This window comes from Ursus americanus, chromosome 6 (genome assembly GCF_024610735.1).
Source record: "Ursus americanus isolate L20-20 chromosome 6, mUrsAme1.1.p, whole genome shotgun sequence".
NCBI classification, from domain to species: Eukaryota; Metazoa; Chordata; class Mammalia; order Carnivora; family Ursidae; genus Ursus; species Ursus americanus.
This window is the reverse complement of record NC_142132.1, coordinates 255,809-272,825: the sequence shown is the minus strand read 5'-3', so window position 1 is coordinate 272,825 and position 17,017 is coordinate 255,809. Positions and strand designations below refer to the sequence as shown.

Here is a 17,017-nt window from a genome sequence, read left to right as displayed (position 1 = left end):
CCAGTAGTTCATTTTTATAACTTCTATTTTTTTGTTGAGATTTTCTGTTTTTCCATTTGTTTCAAAAGAGTTTGCAGTTTATTGTGGAAGTGTTTTTATGATGCCCGCCTTAAAGCTCGGCAGGAAGTTCTGAGATCACCTTCGCCTTGTTTGTATTATCAGATTGTTGTTTTCCTGATTCTTCACACGGTGGGTGACCTTCACTTGTGTTCTGCACTGTGGTGTGAGGACACTCTTCCACGTCAGCAGGTAGCCATCCTGTTAAGGTTCAGAGTACAGGTCTGTCCTTTTGTGGCGTTAGGTCCAATGATGGTTCAGCTTTTAGGGGTCTTGCAAGGCTATCCTGGCCTGTCTCATTCTCCTGCTGCTGTGGGGCTCCCACTCAGTCCCTGCCAGTGCCAGAAGTCTGGTGTTGCTGTGTCGCTGTCTGCTGGGGAGCCAAGGCCACTGGGCCTGGGTGGAGGGTGGAGACACACAGGGCTTCGCTGCTGCTGTGGCTGTGGGCAGATTGGACCACCTATCTGACTGTGGGGTCTGAGTAAAGCTACCCTGTCAGCAGTTATCAGTGTGGGAGGAAACCCACAGCCTGGGCCCCTCGCTCATATCTGGCAGTGCTCAGGGCTGCCAAGGCCATTTGTTGCTCTGCTCAGAGACGGAGAGACAGAACCCTGATACGTTCTGGAAAGGCCCTCACTGTCCCCATTGGTTCCTGGAGGCCATTGGTGGCTCCTACTTCTGTATATTTGACTCTGGACTGTAATCTTTGCATTGCCCCAGTTGAGTGGCTGGAGCTGGCTGAGCTCTGGGGGTCACAGGGCCATGAAGACAGTTCTCTGGGCCTTGGGACTAGGGACGCTTCTCCTCACTCTCAGGGCACTCCCCATTGGTAAGTTCCTCCTTCCCTCATCCATGGAAGCTTCTGGAGGCAGTGGCTCAGTAGAGCTAGAGACCCTGGGGTGTGGCATCTCCTGCTGTGACCTGCTGTCAGTCTGGCTCTTGTTCAGCCCAGAAGTGGATGGGTCATCCCGGGGCAAGAGGGCATGTGGGCTCCAAAGTATCTACCCCTGGAGACTCTTGTTCTAGCAAAGACGGAGCAGATCTAACTCCAGGGTGAACCTGGGGTGCAGGGCTGAGTCAGAGCCCAGATGGAAGGAGGGAACATGGCTAGTGTCTGGTCCCAGGGACCCCCATGGACAGGAGGTGCTGACGGGTCCTGCAGAGGGGCTGCTCCATCCCTTTTCCCTGGGGCTGGGGGGGCTGGTGGGGGAGCGGGAAAGCTAGCCTACTTGGCAGTGAGGGTGACCATTCAGCTCAGGCTGGGACATGGAAGAGAGACGCAGTCCCAGGGAGCCGCAGTCGCAAGCTGGCAGCACAAGGGTGTGGGGTGCTGCTGGGTCCAGAAGCCACGAGGCAGAATCATGGGCAGGAAGCTGTAGAGAGGGGGTTCTGCCTGACGCAACAACATGGAAAGCTGGTAGTGAGAGAGCAAGCCCCTGGGGGGACTGCATACGGTAGCAAGGGCCTCTGACTGGGTAGGTGGGTGATAGTGTCAGAGAGTGTGTGTGAGCATGCGTGTGTGTGTGTGAGTGTGTGCATGTGTGTGAGCTGGGCAGGAGACAGGAGAGGGTAGCAGTGTCCACTGCCCTGGAAACTGAGGAAGACCATTCATTGGGCGGGCTGAGCCTCAGAGCTGGACAGTAGGGGCGCCCCAGGCGGTGGTGGCAGGAATCTGTGAGCAGTGATGCCGTCAGGCTGGGGTGGTGTGGGAAAGCTGGAGGGGATCCCGTTTTGTCTTAAAGATGCAGACACCCATGGGCTGGTTGGAAGGGGATGGGGAGGCTCTGGGGAACGTACCAGAGATGGACCGGTGATGATTGGAGACCCTCAGGGGTCGGTGAGAGGGACGTGCCTTCCCCTGGATCTGTGTGCGGGAGTGTGCCTCTGTCTCCTCCCTCTGTGAGTCCAGGATGGGCCCTGGATGTGGTCTGGGGTGGCCCAGCTGGGACATAGACCTCTCCGTGGCTGCCGTTGTGTTTCTCCAGGGCCAGCCCAGGAGGGGGTAACGATGGGGGATCAAGGGGCTGTGATGGGGTGATGGGGAGGGGCTGTGCAGGAAAAACCAGGGTGCAGAGGCCTAGAAGGGTCATTGTTTGGGAAATGCATCCTGGTCCTGGTGGGGTGGTCCATTTGGTCCGGGTCCAGGGAGCTGCCGAGACCTGAAACCCTAGGAGGCCGTCTTGGAGAGTGGAACTGGAAGGGTAGGCAGCCGGCCAGGTGCGTGGGGTACGGGTGAGTAGGGAATGGAGAGTAGTGGGGTGCGTGTGGTGGGCCACAGGGCCTCAGTGGAAGTGGGGAAATAATGATTGGGAGGTGTGGTCAGGTGGTGGGAAGAGCCACCCCAGTTCCAGGCAGCAGAGGACAAGGGGACTTCCTTGCCTGGTGGGGGTCACCCCATCGTAGGGGCGGGGCCCCCGGAGAGCTTGGGAGGGGAGTAGAGGACATGGTTGGGGGAGAGGGGCACTGTGGAGGCGAGGACGCAGGGCCGCATGGGGGCGGTGGGTGGGTCTCTTTGTGACCCTGTCATCTTTCTGGACTGCATGTACTGGGGTGGTGGGGGCCCCGACTTTGCACTGAGGCCTCGCAGCAAGACCTTGGAAGTGGCCCAGGGCAAACACAGGTGTCTTCATACCTCCCAGCTGGCGCCCGCTCTCCCTCCTCCCCACGAAGACGGTTCTGGTCCCCTCTGAGGCTGGCCTGTCCTCTGTAGGCGGACCGCATGACCTGAGGCTGGGGTACAGACACAGCCCGTGCGACGGGGTGGTGCTGGTCCGGCACAAGGAGCAGTGGGGACACGTGTGCAACCAGGAGTGGACGTTGGCAGAAGCATCTGTGGTCTGCAGGCAGCTGGGCTGTGGACATGCCGTGGGTGCCCCCAAGTACGTCCCGTTGCCGGGGGAGATGGTGCGGCCCTGGCTCCACAACGTGTCCTGCAGGGGCGACGAGACCTCCTTCTGGGAGTGCAGCCTCGGGGCTTGGACGCGGAGCGAGTGCCCTCACGAGTGGGTAGTAGTTGCTCTGTGTGCAAGTAAGTCCGTGGGGTGGGGGTGGGGGAGCTGGGGAGGGGAGGGTCTGGGCGCTCTCTGGCCGGGGCTCCTCCCTGGGCCTGGGCAGCCCCACCTGTAAAGCCTTCCAGTCTCTCACAAGCCCTTCACTCCTTCTGTTGGGGGTCCTTTGCTTTCCATTCCGCAAATGCTTATTTGCAAGGCACTGTTCTAGGTGCTGGGGACACAGCTGTGAATAAATGAGACCGAAATCCTGCTGCGTGGGGTCTGTGCTCTCCCGGGGGAAACAGGGTCAATGAATAGGTAAAGCAACAATGTCCGAGCGTGGAGAAGCAGGAGACAGACGGGCGGGGACGCAGGGAGCACCCTGTCTCCTAGACACCCGAGGGCGCCTGTCGGTGTTAACGGTCGGTATCTAAACGTGATTTCAAAGCTGACGAGGAGGCAAGGGCTTTCCCTGTGAGGTCTGTCTTGAGGTCTTCTGCTGTCTCTGGGCACTTAGGTGACCGAGAACTTGTGAGGCCCCCCCGTATCCTGTCTGTGAAGCTGACCCACTGCATGGTTTCTGGGGCCCAGTACAAAGGGAAATGCAGGGACCCTTGTTCAACAAGGTTTTCAAGACAATGACAGCTGGGTATTAAGCCAGGCACAAGCCCCTCTGAGTGGGGGGCCTGCTGAGTGAGGGGCCCTTCGTGACTGCCTGCTGTCAGAAAGGGCCCCACTCAGCCCAGTGCTGACCCTCCGGAAGGAGCAGGGTTGGTCTCAGGCTGAACCCCAGACCCAGGTAAGGACTGCCACGCCCACACGGAATCTGGTCATCGAGGCAGGCCTTAGGCTCCGAGTGGCCACGCGGCCAGCACAGTCCCCACCGTCCGTCACGTGGGCCTGTGCTTCTCAGATGGCACTTTTCGGGAGATTCGGCTGGTGAAGGGCCGCAGCCCCTGCTCTGGACTCCCTGAGATCAGGAATGTGAACGGGGTGGATCGCCTCTGCGGCCTGCATGAGGAGGAGGCCACGGTGTTCTGCCGGGAGCTGGGGTGTGGGCCTGTGCTTCAGGCCCCCCGCCGAGATGTGGGTGTCGTCAGGAAGTACATGACGTGCAGGGGCACCGAGCCGACCATCCGGAACTGCAGACTGAACAACAACCTCCGGAGCGGCTGCGACTTCCAGCAGGACGCGGACGTAGTCTGCTCAGGTGAGGCCTGGGCGCCGCCAGGCTCCGGGGTCCCGTTCGCCTGCGTCTCGGGGCGCAGACCCGTGGGGGAGGCGCTCTCACGGCCCCATCTGCCCTTGACAGCTGGGCGGCTTGCTGTCTCAGAGGGATTAGGGGTGGGCTGGACAGGTGCGGGCAGGCAGAGGGGAAGCTCTGCGCAGGGACGAGCTCAGAGTTGCTTGGGAAAGAGGCCTGGAGGGGAGGGCACAGGAAGCGCTCGTGGATGGCTCACCAGATGCCTCACCGAGTCACCTGTGTGTACGTCCCAGCAGAGGGGTCCTGGCTCAGAACCCCCGGGCCGGCTGGGGTCCTGGCTGTCTTGCAGCATCTGTGCTGGTGATTGTGGCGAGTCCAACATGAGTCGGGGGCTGGTGGTTGCCCCCTCCCAGTCCTGTCTCGAGTGGGCAAGTGAGTTGGCCCTCATAGATTCTGCCTGTGTTCTGGGAATTAGGAAAGGCTGAAGTGAGGTGGATGGGCCACCTTCCTTGGTGCCCTCAGGAAGGCGGTGCTCTGTGGCCGGAGAGGTGCCTTGACCTCGCCTCCAAGACTGTACAGGGCCTTGATGCCACTGCCCTGGGCAGGCAGAGGCTGTGTGACAACATGTGGGCACCTGGAGGAAGTGACTCTGACCCCTGATCTCAGCGACGTGACCTAGAACGGGACGTGCCGTGTTCTAGGTGGAGGGGGTATGGGCCTCTGGCTATCAGTTTCTGCCCAGGGCTTGCAGACTCACTGCCTGGTCACAAATGGTCTACTCTGTCTGGAGCCTCCTGTGGTCCAGGGAGGTGGCTGAACTGTTCCCCTGAGAACACTTATCCCTGACTGAGAGTTTGTGCCCTCCCCCAGGACACATGGAAGCCCGGTTGGAGGGCGGTGAGCACCCCTGTGCCGGGCGTCTGGAAGTGAGGCATGGCCTGACCTGGGGCACCGTCTGTGACGCTGACCTGGACCAGGCAACGGCCCATGTGGTGTGCCGGGAGCTACAGTGCGGCTCGGCTGTGTCCACTCCTGGGGGCGCCCTCTTTGGCCAGGGCTCTGGGCCTGTGTGGACAGAGGCCTTCCGTTGTGCAGGCAATGAATCCCTGCTGTTCCACTGCCCTCGGGGGCCTGGGCACCAGTGCGGGCACCGCCAGGATGCCGGGCTCAGGTGCTCAGGTGAGGCTGGGAGGGTAGCCTCAGGTAGCCTCCCCTGCCAGCCTCCCTTGGGGACTCCCTCTGAGGGCTCTAAGCTCGGTTCATAAAGGTGCCTCTGGCCGGGAGGGTGTGCGTGCTCCTGGCTGAGGAAGTGTTGCTTCTGTGGGTTGAGGGAAGAGGGGGAGAGGATCGTGCCCCCGCAGCGGCCACACCGTTTTCTGTGGGCACATCTTCAGGGAGGCATGATCTGGGTGCTGAGGTGGGGAGGGAGCTAGTGAGGCGAGGGCATGGCTCTGGCCACCACTGGGTGCAAAGGAAAGAAACTGGCCTGTGGGTGAGGGGGACGCTGACACCCGCTCCCTTCTTCAGAGTTCCGGCTGGTTAATGGCAGCAGCAGCTGTGAGGGGCGCGTGGAGCTCCAGGTGCAGGGGGCCTGGGCGCCCCTCTGTGCTGCCCACTGGGACTTAGCAGATGCCACCGTCCTCTGCCACCAGCTCAACTGTGGCAGCGTGGAGGCCACACCCCAGGGAGGCCACTTTGGGGATGGGGACACTTCCATCTGGCCTGATGTATTTCACTGTGTGGGGACAGAACCCTATCTGTGGAATTGCCCAGTAAGCACCCTGGGGGCCGGGGCCTGTGCCCTGGGAAACGCGGCTGCCGTGGTCTGCTCAGGTGGGTCCGCAAGAGCGCCGGGCAGAGGGAGGCTGGGAGTGGACGGGACTCTGCTGGGAGGTGGTGGTCCTCTCCTCTTTGCCGGTGGAGAGTCCGTCCCCGTCCCCCCTTATCCATTCACCTGTCTGTGCGTCCTCCCCAGGTCTCCTCCACGCCCTGCGACTGAGGGACGGACAGAGCCGCTGCGATGGCCGCGTGGAGGTCTCCCTGGACGGGGTGTGGGGCCGCGTCCTGGATGACGCGTGGGACCTGCGCGCCGCCCGCGTGGTGTGCAGGCAGCTGGGGTGCGGACAGGCTGAACGGGCCTACGACGCACCTGCACCCAGGCGCGGGGCGGTCCCGGTGGGGCTGAGCCGCGCGCGCTGTCAGGGCACCGAGACCCAGCTGACCCAGTGCAACGTGTCCGCATCCCCGCTGATGCCCGCGGGGGCCTCGCGGGATGCGGGCGTAGTGTGCTCGGGTGAGTGAGTGCCCGGCCGCCTGCCCATCGGCCCGCAGGCCTTCCGCCCTGACTCCGCGTGTCTCCGCAGGGAGCCGGCGGGTGCGGCTCGCCGCGGGGCCCCACCGCTGTGCAGGGCGCGTGGAGGTGCTGCACCGGGGTGTGTGGGGCACGGTGTGTGACGACGGCTGGGACCTGCGGGACGCCCACGTGGTCTGCCGGCAGCTGGGCTGCGGCCAAGCCCTCCGCGCCCTGGGGGCTGCGCCCTTCGGGGCAGGGTCCGGGCGAATCTGGATGGACCAGCTGGGCTGCAGCGGCCACGAGTCTGCGCTGTGGCAGTGCCCGTCCGGGGGCTGGGGCCAGCAGGACTGCGGGCACAAGGAGGACGCCGGCGTGGTCTGCTCAGGTCGGTCCTGTTAGTTGGCGGTCTTCACGGGGCAGCTGGGTATCAAATGGTCGCCGTCCTAGTGCCTAACCTCTGGCACACTTGCCTTCCCCGGTTCCCACTAACGGTCTCTTCCGCCCACCGAGAGCTCCACGATGATGGGGCAGTGTTCTCTTGCTGCACTGACGCTGCCCGGCGGGGGGTCTGCTCAGAGTTGCAGGCGTCCGGGACCAGCACTGCCAGGGTCTGTCACCCCTGCTCACAGGCTCAGCTCACATTTGCGCGGGAGGCTCCTCTGTGTCAAACTGACCCTTACTCCAGTGCGCTGGAGGACTTTCCCAGAGTGCTTTAAAGGTGCTGTGGGAAAGCGTACGCATATCGGAGGCTTTTCAGATTGGCGCGAGTGGGTGTGATCGTTCTCCAGGGACAGTGTCGTTTATTGGGGGGGAGAGTGAGCCTGTGAGGGGTCTGCCCGGGGCTGCCCTCCAGGCCGGAGCTGAGCGTTCTCTGTGCTTTCTTGTTGATTTCAGTCCTTAGGAGGTTCCTCAGCGATGTCTCAGAGGGTCGCTCTGTTTCAGTCCTTGTGTGTCTCTCCAAGTGACACTTTGGCTCATTATTTTAGGTCTTCCCTGCCCTTTTTCTTTATTATTTTTTTTTTGAGGGGGCTCCGCTCTTTTCTCCTATATTCTGGGGGAGTGTCTCTACATTTTGTACGCATCACTGAATTGCTCCTGCGTCAGCACTGGTCTGAAGTTGCTGGACGTGCATTGCAACTTGGCCAGATTTGCTTCCTTCTTCCGTCTCCCGGGCTCCCTCAGGCAGCTGGTCACTTGCTGACTGATAGAACTCTGCTGCTGGGGACTGGCTGTTGGCAGGGGTGGGGGACGCTCTGTTTCTGTTATGATTCAACATGGAGCAGTGTTCCAGATCGAGAGCAGAAGCAGGCCAGCTGCACGTGTAACGCCCAGGCCTGGGACAGGCGTGGGTCACTCTTACCCCATTTGGTCAGTTGGCTGAAGTCCCAAGGCCAGCCCAGATTCAGGGGGTGAGAAACAGACTCATTTCAAGGGGTGTGGGTACAGCCGGAGATCTTTGTGACCACTTTGGTAATCTATCATGGATATCTTCCTTCAAGTGTTTTTTTAAAGCTTATATAAATTTTAATTTGTTATGACCCCATCACATGCAGTTCACATCCTGCAGAGGTATTTTTCGTGTACCACGGACTCTCATCACACAGTTTTAAAGGGTTGTCTAATACTTCATTAGTGGTGATATCGTAGTTTGCTCACTACATCCCAGTGCTGTTGGAGTTGCCCTGCTTGAGGGTAATGTGACGGTACTTGGGCCATGACCAGCCAGGGCCGATGCTGTCTCTGAACGTGAAACTGCCCTCGTTCCTGTTTTTTAATTTTTTAAGTTCTTACAATCACTGCTACATTGATCACCTTGTGTACAAGAATTATTCTGTATTTTGTTTTTTTAAATTTAAATTCAGTTAACATATAATGTATTTTAGTTTCAGAGGTAGAGGTCAGTGATTCATCAGTCTTATATAAACACCCAGGGCTCATTCCATCACGTGCCCTCCTTAATGCCCATCACCCAGTTACCCCATCCCCTCACCCACCTCCCCCCCAGCAACCCTCCATTTGTTTCCTATGATTAAGAGTCTCTTATGGTTTGTCTCTCTCTCTGATTTTGTCTTGTTTTATTTTTTCCTTCCCTTCCCCCAAGTTCATCTGTTTTGTTTTTTAAGTTCCACACATGAGTGAGATCATATGGTAATTGTCTTTTTCTGATTGACTTATTTTGCTCAGCATAATACCCTTCAATTCCATCCATGTTGTTGCAAATGGTAAGATTTCATTTGTTTTGGTGGCCGAGTAATATTCCATCGTATATATACCATATCTTCTCTGTCCATCTGTCAATGGACTCTGGGCTCTTTCCACAGTTTGGCTATTGTGGACGTTGCTGCTATGAACATTGGGGTGCAGGTGCCCCTTTGGATCACTACATTGGTATCTTTGGGGTAAATACCTAGTACTGCAGTTGCTGGATCATGGTGTAGCTCTATTTTTAACATCTTGGGGAACCTCCACACTGTTTTCCAGAGTGGCTGTACCAACTTGCGTTCCCACCAACAGTGTAGGAGGGATCCCCTTTCTCCACATCCTTGCCAACATCTGTTGTTTCCTGACTTGTTAATTTTCACCATTCTGACTGGTGTGAGGTGGTATCTCATTGAGGTTTTGATTTGTATTTCCCTGATGTCGATGGATGTTGAGAACATTTTTATGTGCCTATTGGCCATTTGGATGTCTTCTTTGGAGAAATGTCTGTTCACGTCTTCTGCCCATTTATTGACTTGATTATTTGTTGTTTGGGTGTTGAGTTTGGTAAGGTTTTTATAGATTTTGGGTACTAGCCCTTTATCTGATGTGTCATTTGCAAATATCTTCTCCCATTCTGTTGGTCGTCTTTGGTTTTGTTGACTGTTTCCTTGGCTGTGCAGAAGCTTTTTATCTTGATGAAGTCCCAATAGTTCACTTTTGTCTTTGTTTCCCTTTAGAGACATGTCTTGCAAGAAGTTGCTTGGCCGAGGACACAGAGGTTGCTGCCTGTGTTCCCCTCTAGGATTTGTTTGGATTCCTGTCTCACATTGAGGTCTTTCATCCATTTTGAGTTTATCTCTGTGTATGGTGTAAGAGAATGGTCCAGTTTCGTTCTTCTGCATGTGGCTGCCAATTTTCCCAGCACCATTTATTGAAGAGACTGTCTTTTTTTCCATTGGATATTCTTTCCTGCCTTGTCAAAGATTAGTTTGACCATACAGCCGAGGGTCCATGTCTGGGTTCCCTATTCTGTTCCATTGATCTATGTGTCTGTTTTTGTGCCAATACCATGCTGTCTTGGTGATCACAGCTTTGTAGTACAGCTGGAAGTCTGGAACTGTGATGCCTCCAGCTTTGGTTTCTTTTTCAACATTCCTTTGGCTATTTGAGGTCTTTTCTGGTTCCATACAAATTTTAGGATTGTGTGTTCCAGCTCTGTGAAAAATGTCGATGGTGTTTTGATAGGGATTGCATTGAATGTGCAGATTGCTTTGGGTAGCATAGACATTTTAACAATAATTTTTTTTCTAATCCATGAGCATGGAAGGTTTTTTCATTTCTTTGTGTCTTCCTCAATTTCCTTCATGAGTGTTCTATGGTTTTCAGAGTAGAGATCCTTTACCTCTTTGGTGAGGTTTATTCCTGGGTATCTCATAGTTTTTGGTACAATTGTAAATGAGATCAATTCCTTGATTTCTCTTTCTGCTGCTTCATTGTTGGTGTATAGAAATGCAACTGACTCTGTGCATTGATTTTATATCCTGCCACTTTGCCGAATTCCTGTATGAGTTCTAGGAATTTTTTGCTGGAGTCTTTTGGGTTTTCCATATAGAGTAGCATGTCATCTGCAAAGAGTGAGAGTTTGACTTCTTCTTTGCTGGTTCGGATGACTTTTCCATCTTTTTGTTGTCTGACTGCTGAGGCTAGGATTTCTAGTACTATGTTGAACAACAGTGGTGAGAATGGGCATCCGTGTCGTGTTCCTGACCTTAGGGGAAGAGCTCTCCATTTCCCCCATTGAGGGTGATATTCACTGTGGGTTTTTTGTATATGGCTTTTATGATATTGAGGTATGTTCCTTCTATTCTAGACTGTAGAGAGTTTTTTTTTTAAAATCAGAAATGATGCTGTATTTTGTCAAATGCTTTTTCTGCATCTATTGAGAGGATCATACGGTTCTTGTCATCTTTTATTAATGTGGTGTATCACGTTGATTGATTTGTGGGTGTTGAGCCAACCTTGCAGCCTAGGAATAAATCCCACTTGGTCGTGGTGAACAGTCCTTTTAATGTACTGTTGCAGGGAATGATCCCAATCTTTGGTACCAGTTGAGGCCTGATTTGTGACCCAGGATGTGATCTGTTCTGGAGAATATTCCGTGTGCACTCGAGAAGAATGTGTATTCTGTTGCTTTAGGATGGAATACTCTAAATGTATCTGTAAAGTCTGTCTGGTCCAATGTGTCATTCAGAGCCCTTGTTTCCTTTTTGATCTTCTGCTTTCATGATCTGCCCACTGCAGTGAAGAGCGTGTTGAAGTCCCATGCTACTATTGTATTATTATCTATGTGTTTCTTTAATTTTGTTATTTACTGGTTTATATAGTTGGCTGCTCCCATATTACGGGCATAAATATTTACAGTCGTTAGATCTTCTTGTTGGATAGACCCTTTAATTATGATATAGTGTCCTTCCTCATCTCTTATTACAGTCTTTGGTTTAAAATCTAATTTGTCTGATATAAGGATTGTTACCCTTGCTTTCTTTTGGTGTTCATTAGCATGATAAAAGGTTTTCCACTCCCTCACTTTCTTTTTTTTTTATAATAATTTTTTATTATGTTACGTTAGTCACCATACAGTATATCCTTAGTTTTTGATGTAAAGTTCCATGATTCATTATTTGCGTATAACACCCAGTGCACCATGCAATACGTGCCCTCCTTAATACCCATCACCAGTCTATCCCAGTTCCCCATCCCCTTCCACTCTGAAGCCCTCGGTTTGTTTCCAAGGGTCCATAGTCTCTCATGCTTCATTCCCCCTTCTGTTTACCCTCCCCCCCATTCCCTCACTTTCAATCTGGAGGTGTCTTTAGGTCTAAAATGAGTCTCTTGCAGACAACATATCAATGGGTCCTGCTTTTTTATCCAATCTGATACCCTCTGTCTTTTGACTGGGGCATTTAGTCCATTTACATTCAGAGTAACTATTAAAAGATATGAATTTAGGGCCATTGTATTACCTGTAAAGTCACTATTTCTGTATATTGTCCCTGTTCCTTTCTGGTCTCTGTTACTTTTGGGCTCTCCCTTTGGTTAAAGGATCCCCTTTAATACTTCTTTCAGGGCTGGTTTAGTGGTCACAAATTCTTTTAGTTTCTGTTTGTCCTGGAAGCTTTTTATCTTTCCCTGTATTCTGAAAGACAGCCTTGCTGGATAAAGTATTCTTGGCTGCATATTTTTCTCATTTAGCACCCGGATTATTCTGTATTTTGAATGATTTCCAAGGATGGATTTCTGGACAGTTAGCTGACACCTGCTAAGATGTTACAGCCGGGATTAAATCTGATCACCTGAGGTTAACTGCTACCTGCCTCCCTGGGGTAGGAGATTGCCATGGGGATGTGTGATTGATTTAAGGCTCATGACAGGGGCTCCCTGGGTTAGATGCCCCTGGGCAGCATTGATCCAGGTGCTGGGACCCTCTCATTTTGCCCTCCTCCTTTGGAGATTTCCCCTGGCCTGACTGCTCTTGTCTTGCAGGGTCAGTGGATCTGAGGCTGCGAGGTGGCATCCACCACTGTGCTGGGTGGCTGGACGTGTTCTACAATGGGACGTGGGGTGCTGTGTGCAGTAATGCCCTGAAGGACATCTCCTTGTCCATCATCTGCAAGCAGCTGGGCTGTGGGGAGCAGGGCTGGCTAGAGAACAGGCCCGTCCACACCAGCTCTGGCACCTCCTGGGTGGACAACATCGAGTGCCGCAGGCTGAGAAACTCCACGCTGTGGCAGTGCCCCTCGGCACCATGGCACCCACGCTCCTGTGCCCCTGGAGAGGAGGTCTGGATCACCTGTGCAGGTGGGACGCTGGTGGTTTCTGACAAGTCACCCACAGGGGCTGCCACTGATCCATGACTCAGGGCCTGGGGGTCATGTGGGTTCTACAAACTTCATTCTGAAGATTTGCAGGGCATTCACAATGGGATGGTGACTATTTAATCCAATAGGATTGTCAGAGAAAATGACGCAGGATTCTGGGGAGACCCTCAACTGCTCATCCACCCACAGCTGCCCAGGTAGCCTCCTGTCCATCTCCCTGTCCACTCTCCACCTTGGGCCTGCTCTGCAGTGACCACAGCCCCCTTTTCCAGAGGAGGGCATGCTGCGTGTGCGTGGGGGCGAGGACAGCTGCTCTGGCCGCGTGGAGCTCTGGCACGCTGGATCCTGGGGCACCGTGTGCGACGATTCGTGGGACCTGGCCGATGCGGACGTTGTGTGCCGCCAGCTGGGCTGTGGCCCGGCTGTGGGGGCCCTTGCGGGGGCCGCCTTCGGGCCAGGCTCGGGGCCTGTGTGGCTGGATGAGGTGGGGTGCCGTGGCAGTGAGCTGTCCCTGTGGAGCTGTCCTGCAGAGCCATGGGGACTTGGAGACTGTGGACACAAGGAGGATGCGGGAGTGCACTGCTCCCGTGAGTGGGCGGGGGGCAGTGGACAGGCAGGGTGGGAGGGTTTGCTGAGGGCTGGGGAGGGAGTTGCCAGAATGGTTCCTCGGAGTATCCCCCCAGAACCTGGCCTACGGCCGTACCTGTGCTGGCTGCCTCTGTGGCTCTCCCACGACATGCTGGGCTCAGGCTGAGTGGGGCTGGGACTCTTCCCTGAAGGTCTGGGTAAGGGTGTGGCTGCCCAGGGCTGTGGAGGCTTCCCCTCCTTTGCCCTCAGGTCCCTCCTATTTCTCCTGCAGGTGACAGGGGGACCACGGCCTTGCCACCAGCACGGGCATGGACATCAGGTAGGAGTGCTCTCCCTCAGGGCTCACCTCAAGCCCTCCCGTCTGGCCCCAACCCAGAGGTGCCCTCAATGGGTTCTGCACAGAGGGGTGCCCTAGAGTCTCCTGTGGGTTCCAAGGCCCCCGTCAGCCCCTCCTTAGGCAGGTCGGGCCAAGGTCAGGAGGACCAGGACCGCCCTCTCCTCTGAGGAAAAAGGCTTTGCATCTTCTATGCCAGCCTGTGTGGAGAGCCATGTGGAGGGACAGCAGGCCCAGGCCCTGCCCAGCCACTTCTCTGGGGTCTGTCTTTTACCAAGTGGGGGGTTTTACCTGGGAATACTGTGGCCTCCCCTCTGGCCCCCTCCCTCCTGACCCTTGCCCTGTGACCTCGGGGCTATCTCTGAGGGAGGAGCACAAGGCCCATCTCTCCTCTAGGTGCCTTCCCCCTCCCTGAGAGGCTCAGGTGGTCCAGACCCAAGGTCACAATACCCCAGGCACACAGCCACACAAGGCAGACCCCGCCTCTCACTGTCTCCACAGGCCCCCCTCTGGCCCCTCCATCTGCTCTCAAGACTGGGAACCTGCCCATGACGTTTTGCCTTGTCCTCGGCACCCTTCTGGTCATCGTCTCCCTGGTCCTGGGGGTGCAGTGGTACCGTGGCAGAACCCGCAGGGGTAGGTGGGTGTGGCTGGGGAGGTGAACACAAGGCTCTAGGGGATGGGGAGGCTGGGGGCGCACACTCTGGGACCCCAGCCCATCACAAGCCCCTTCTGTCCTGGTAACTGCTCTGCATGCCTCGTCCCACCTGGACTCCCACCGCATGGCGACTTCTCAGTGACACTCTTGGACCCATGAGTTTTCAGGGTCAGGGGACCCTGGGCCCTGCTCTGCTTCTGAGGGGCGGCCTGGGTATGAGAACAAGGCCGCAGTGGTGTCCCGATTCCTCGTGCCATCTGTGTGTGGGGGGCTAAGCAGCCCTGGGGGTCCAGGGAGGTGTGTGGCCCCTTGTGGGGGACGTTGCGGCAGGAGTCAGGGTGCATGCAGGGGGGGCCCACAGGGCCAGCAGTGGGTGGGTTCAGACTGTGGGAGTGTCTCTTCTAGAGGGCTCGGGTGTGGCCTTTGCAGGTTCCAGAATGTTGGCGAGTCTGCCCTCGGAAGGTGTTTACGAGGACATCGGAGCTGTCCCCATGGGGGACAAAGACGAGGAGCCCAGAGCTTCCCAGAACCTGGCCCTGGAGGAGGACTATGATGATGCTGGAGAGCTGGAACTGGGCCCTGAGGAGGAGGAGGAGGAAGAGGAGGAGACGCCCCTGAGCCCCGCTGGTGTGCACCTCTGTGCCTTGGCGTCTGTCGCGCTCTTCATCTTGTTCTGCTCCTGTGCCCGGGGCTCTGCTCTGGCCGGTGCCTACATTTAAAGACCCTGAGAGCCATCTGCCCATGTGTCCATGACCCTCCCTTCTGCGTCACAGGCTTGCACGTCGGGAGTTCCGGCCGTCCCTTCAAAGTTGCTCCTTAGACAGGAATCATCTTGTGGGTGGGTGGGAGTTTAGGGAGGGTCCTGGAGTTTTCTTTGGGTTTCTTTTCACGGCTGCCCTCGGGGTCCTTCTAGTACCTTGTCCTGGACGGCTGCAGGGGGCCTGTGCAGACAGGGTGGGAGGGGATGCGGTGTGACCCTGGCTCACCCTTTCTAGTCTTTACCAGACCTTCTGGCCTCAAGGGACACGCCAGGGCCTAGAAGTTGAGGGGGCTCTTGAGGGACGGCCAAGGGGCCCAGTGCGCCTCTCTCTGCTTAAATGCAGGTGGGGCTCCTTGCAGCCTCGGCCCCAAAGCTCAGGCTGAGATGGAAGACACAGCGTGCCCTAGGACATGATGACAGTGAGCTGGCCGTGGGGGACATCAGTGAGACCTGAGAGGGGAGAGAGCCCAGGCCCTGGCGGGCTTTCATTGTCCTCATTTCAAAAGGAGATGTCATTAAAGTCCCTCTGAACTCATTCGTGCATTAATTCCATCTCAGAAACATTCCTCAGACAACCCCCGCCCCAGCCCAGGTTCTGTTCCCAGCTTCCCCCTCTTCACCCTGGTCCGATGTGGGCGCGTGTTTTTCACGTTCCGCACCCACAGCTTCTTGCCCACGTGGTTCTCCTGCGCGCATTGGAGTGGACGCCCCTCCTCACATCCACAGAGCGAGCTGGAACCGGCCCAGGTGTCCCGCGGTGCCAGAGGCCCCGCTACTCACAGAGGGACCCAGCCCTTTGTGACCACACCCTGTCCCTCACACCCTTCTTCCCTGGCCACACCCTTCTCACCCCCTCCCTACCCCTCACACCTGCCCTCCGTGGCCACACCCACCTCGACCACACCCTCCCCGACCACGCCCCCGACCACACCCTCCCACCCTCACACTGGATATCCCTGGGGCCTGGGGGGTGGGGGAAGGTGTGCGTAGGACTGTGCCCCTGGGGTCAGGAGGGAGAGAAGGGAGCTGGCAGGAAGTGGGGTGGGGGTCTGGGCATGGGACAGGGGACTGGAAGACGTGGGGAGCAGAGGAAGGATGTCAGTCGAGCAGCCAGAGCAGGCTGGGACTTAGAGAAAGTGTGCAGGGCTCCTCTACCTGTGCTGCCCTTCCCCAGTGCCTAGCGCTCCTGTGCACGCCCCAGGCACCCCGGACTGTGCCCCCTTCATGGCTGTGTGCCGAGCTCTTTCCTGGTGGCCCCCAGCCATTCGTAGGGTATTGATTCGACGTCTTGTGAATGAAGTGCATTGGGGGACCCACTTGAGGCAGCTGCAGGTTCCTGGTGCCCTGAGCCCCGAGCTGGGGGTGCAGCTCTGTGCTGGCAGGGGCTGTGCTCGGGAGGGTGCTGGAGCTGCAGCACAGGAGTCCTGCTGATGGGGTCCTCCTGCCTTCTCCGGAGAGCCTCGTCTTCCTCCAGACTCCCCTCGCCTCCTCCATACTGGTCTGAAAACCCGAGCTGCCCTCTCGGAAACTGGCCATCTGGCAAATCTTTTGGAAAGCAACCATTATTGACCTTATTCTGTTTATAAAATATTACACGTTTATTATTGTAAATTTAAAAACTCACGGAACTAAGAAAGAGAATGGAAAACGCTTGCCCTACACTCAGAAACGAATACCTCCGCATCCTGGTTTATATCCGTGAGAACTTTATGCACCGGTGCGTAAATATGAGCGTGATTACGAGGTACGCGTTTCCTACCCGAACCTTTGTGCAGCCAGCGTGTTGACTTGTCTGTGTTGTCGCGTTCCATGTCTGCCTGCTATTCCTTCGCACAGCGTGTCGACTTGTCTGTGTTGTCGCGTTCCATGTCTGCCTGCTATTCCTTCGCACGTGTCTTTGTTGCTTATTTATTCCTACCCGTTGCACTTTTGGCTGCTTTTCAAAGACCCCATCCTCTCAAGGAGAGGTGTGTGCGTCCTTCATGATGGCTGACCGTGGTCTCGCATATCTTCAAGGGCTCTGATCTCACTGCCGTCCGCCCACAACACACTG

At 56.1% G+C, this 17,017-nt stretch overlaps 1 protein-coding gene across 2 annotated transcripts; it reads left to right on the top strand.

Annotated features, from left to right (window-relative positions):
• Positions 1-819: 819 nt before the first annotated feature.
• SCART1 (scavenger receptor family member expressed on T cells 1) lies at positions 820-15,029 on the top strand. Of its 2 annotated transcripts, XM_087862483.1 has the most exons (13): positions 820-886; positions 2,768-3,085; positions 3,961-4,257; positions 5,122-5,430; positions 5,779-6,084; positions 6,227-6,544; positions 6,615-6,929; positions 12,290-12,604; positions 12,753-12,821; positions 12,897-13,211; positions 13,484-13,531; positions 14,048-14,182; positions 14,634-15,029. In XM_087862483.1, the coding sequence occupies exons 1-13, from the start codon at positions 820-822 to the stop codon at positions 14,921-14,923; spliced, it is 3,102 nt and encodes a 1,033-aa protein (XP_087718609.1). In that variant the 3' UTR covers positions 14,924-15,029. The 2 variants fall into 2 exon arrangements, with proteins under 2 accessions (XP_087718609.1, XP_087718610.1); XM_087862484.1 differs by lacking the exon at positions 13,484-13,531 and having other exon boundaries at positions 12,897-13,215; positions 14,010-14,182.
• The last annotated feature ends 1,988 nt before the right edge of the window (positions 15,030-17,017 follow it).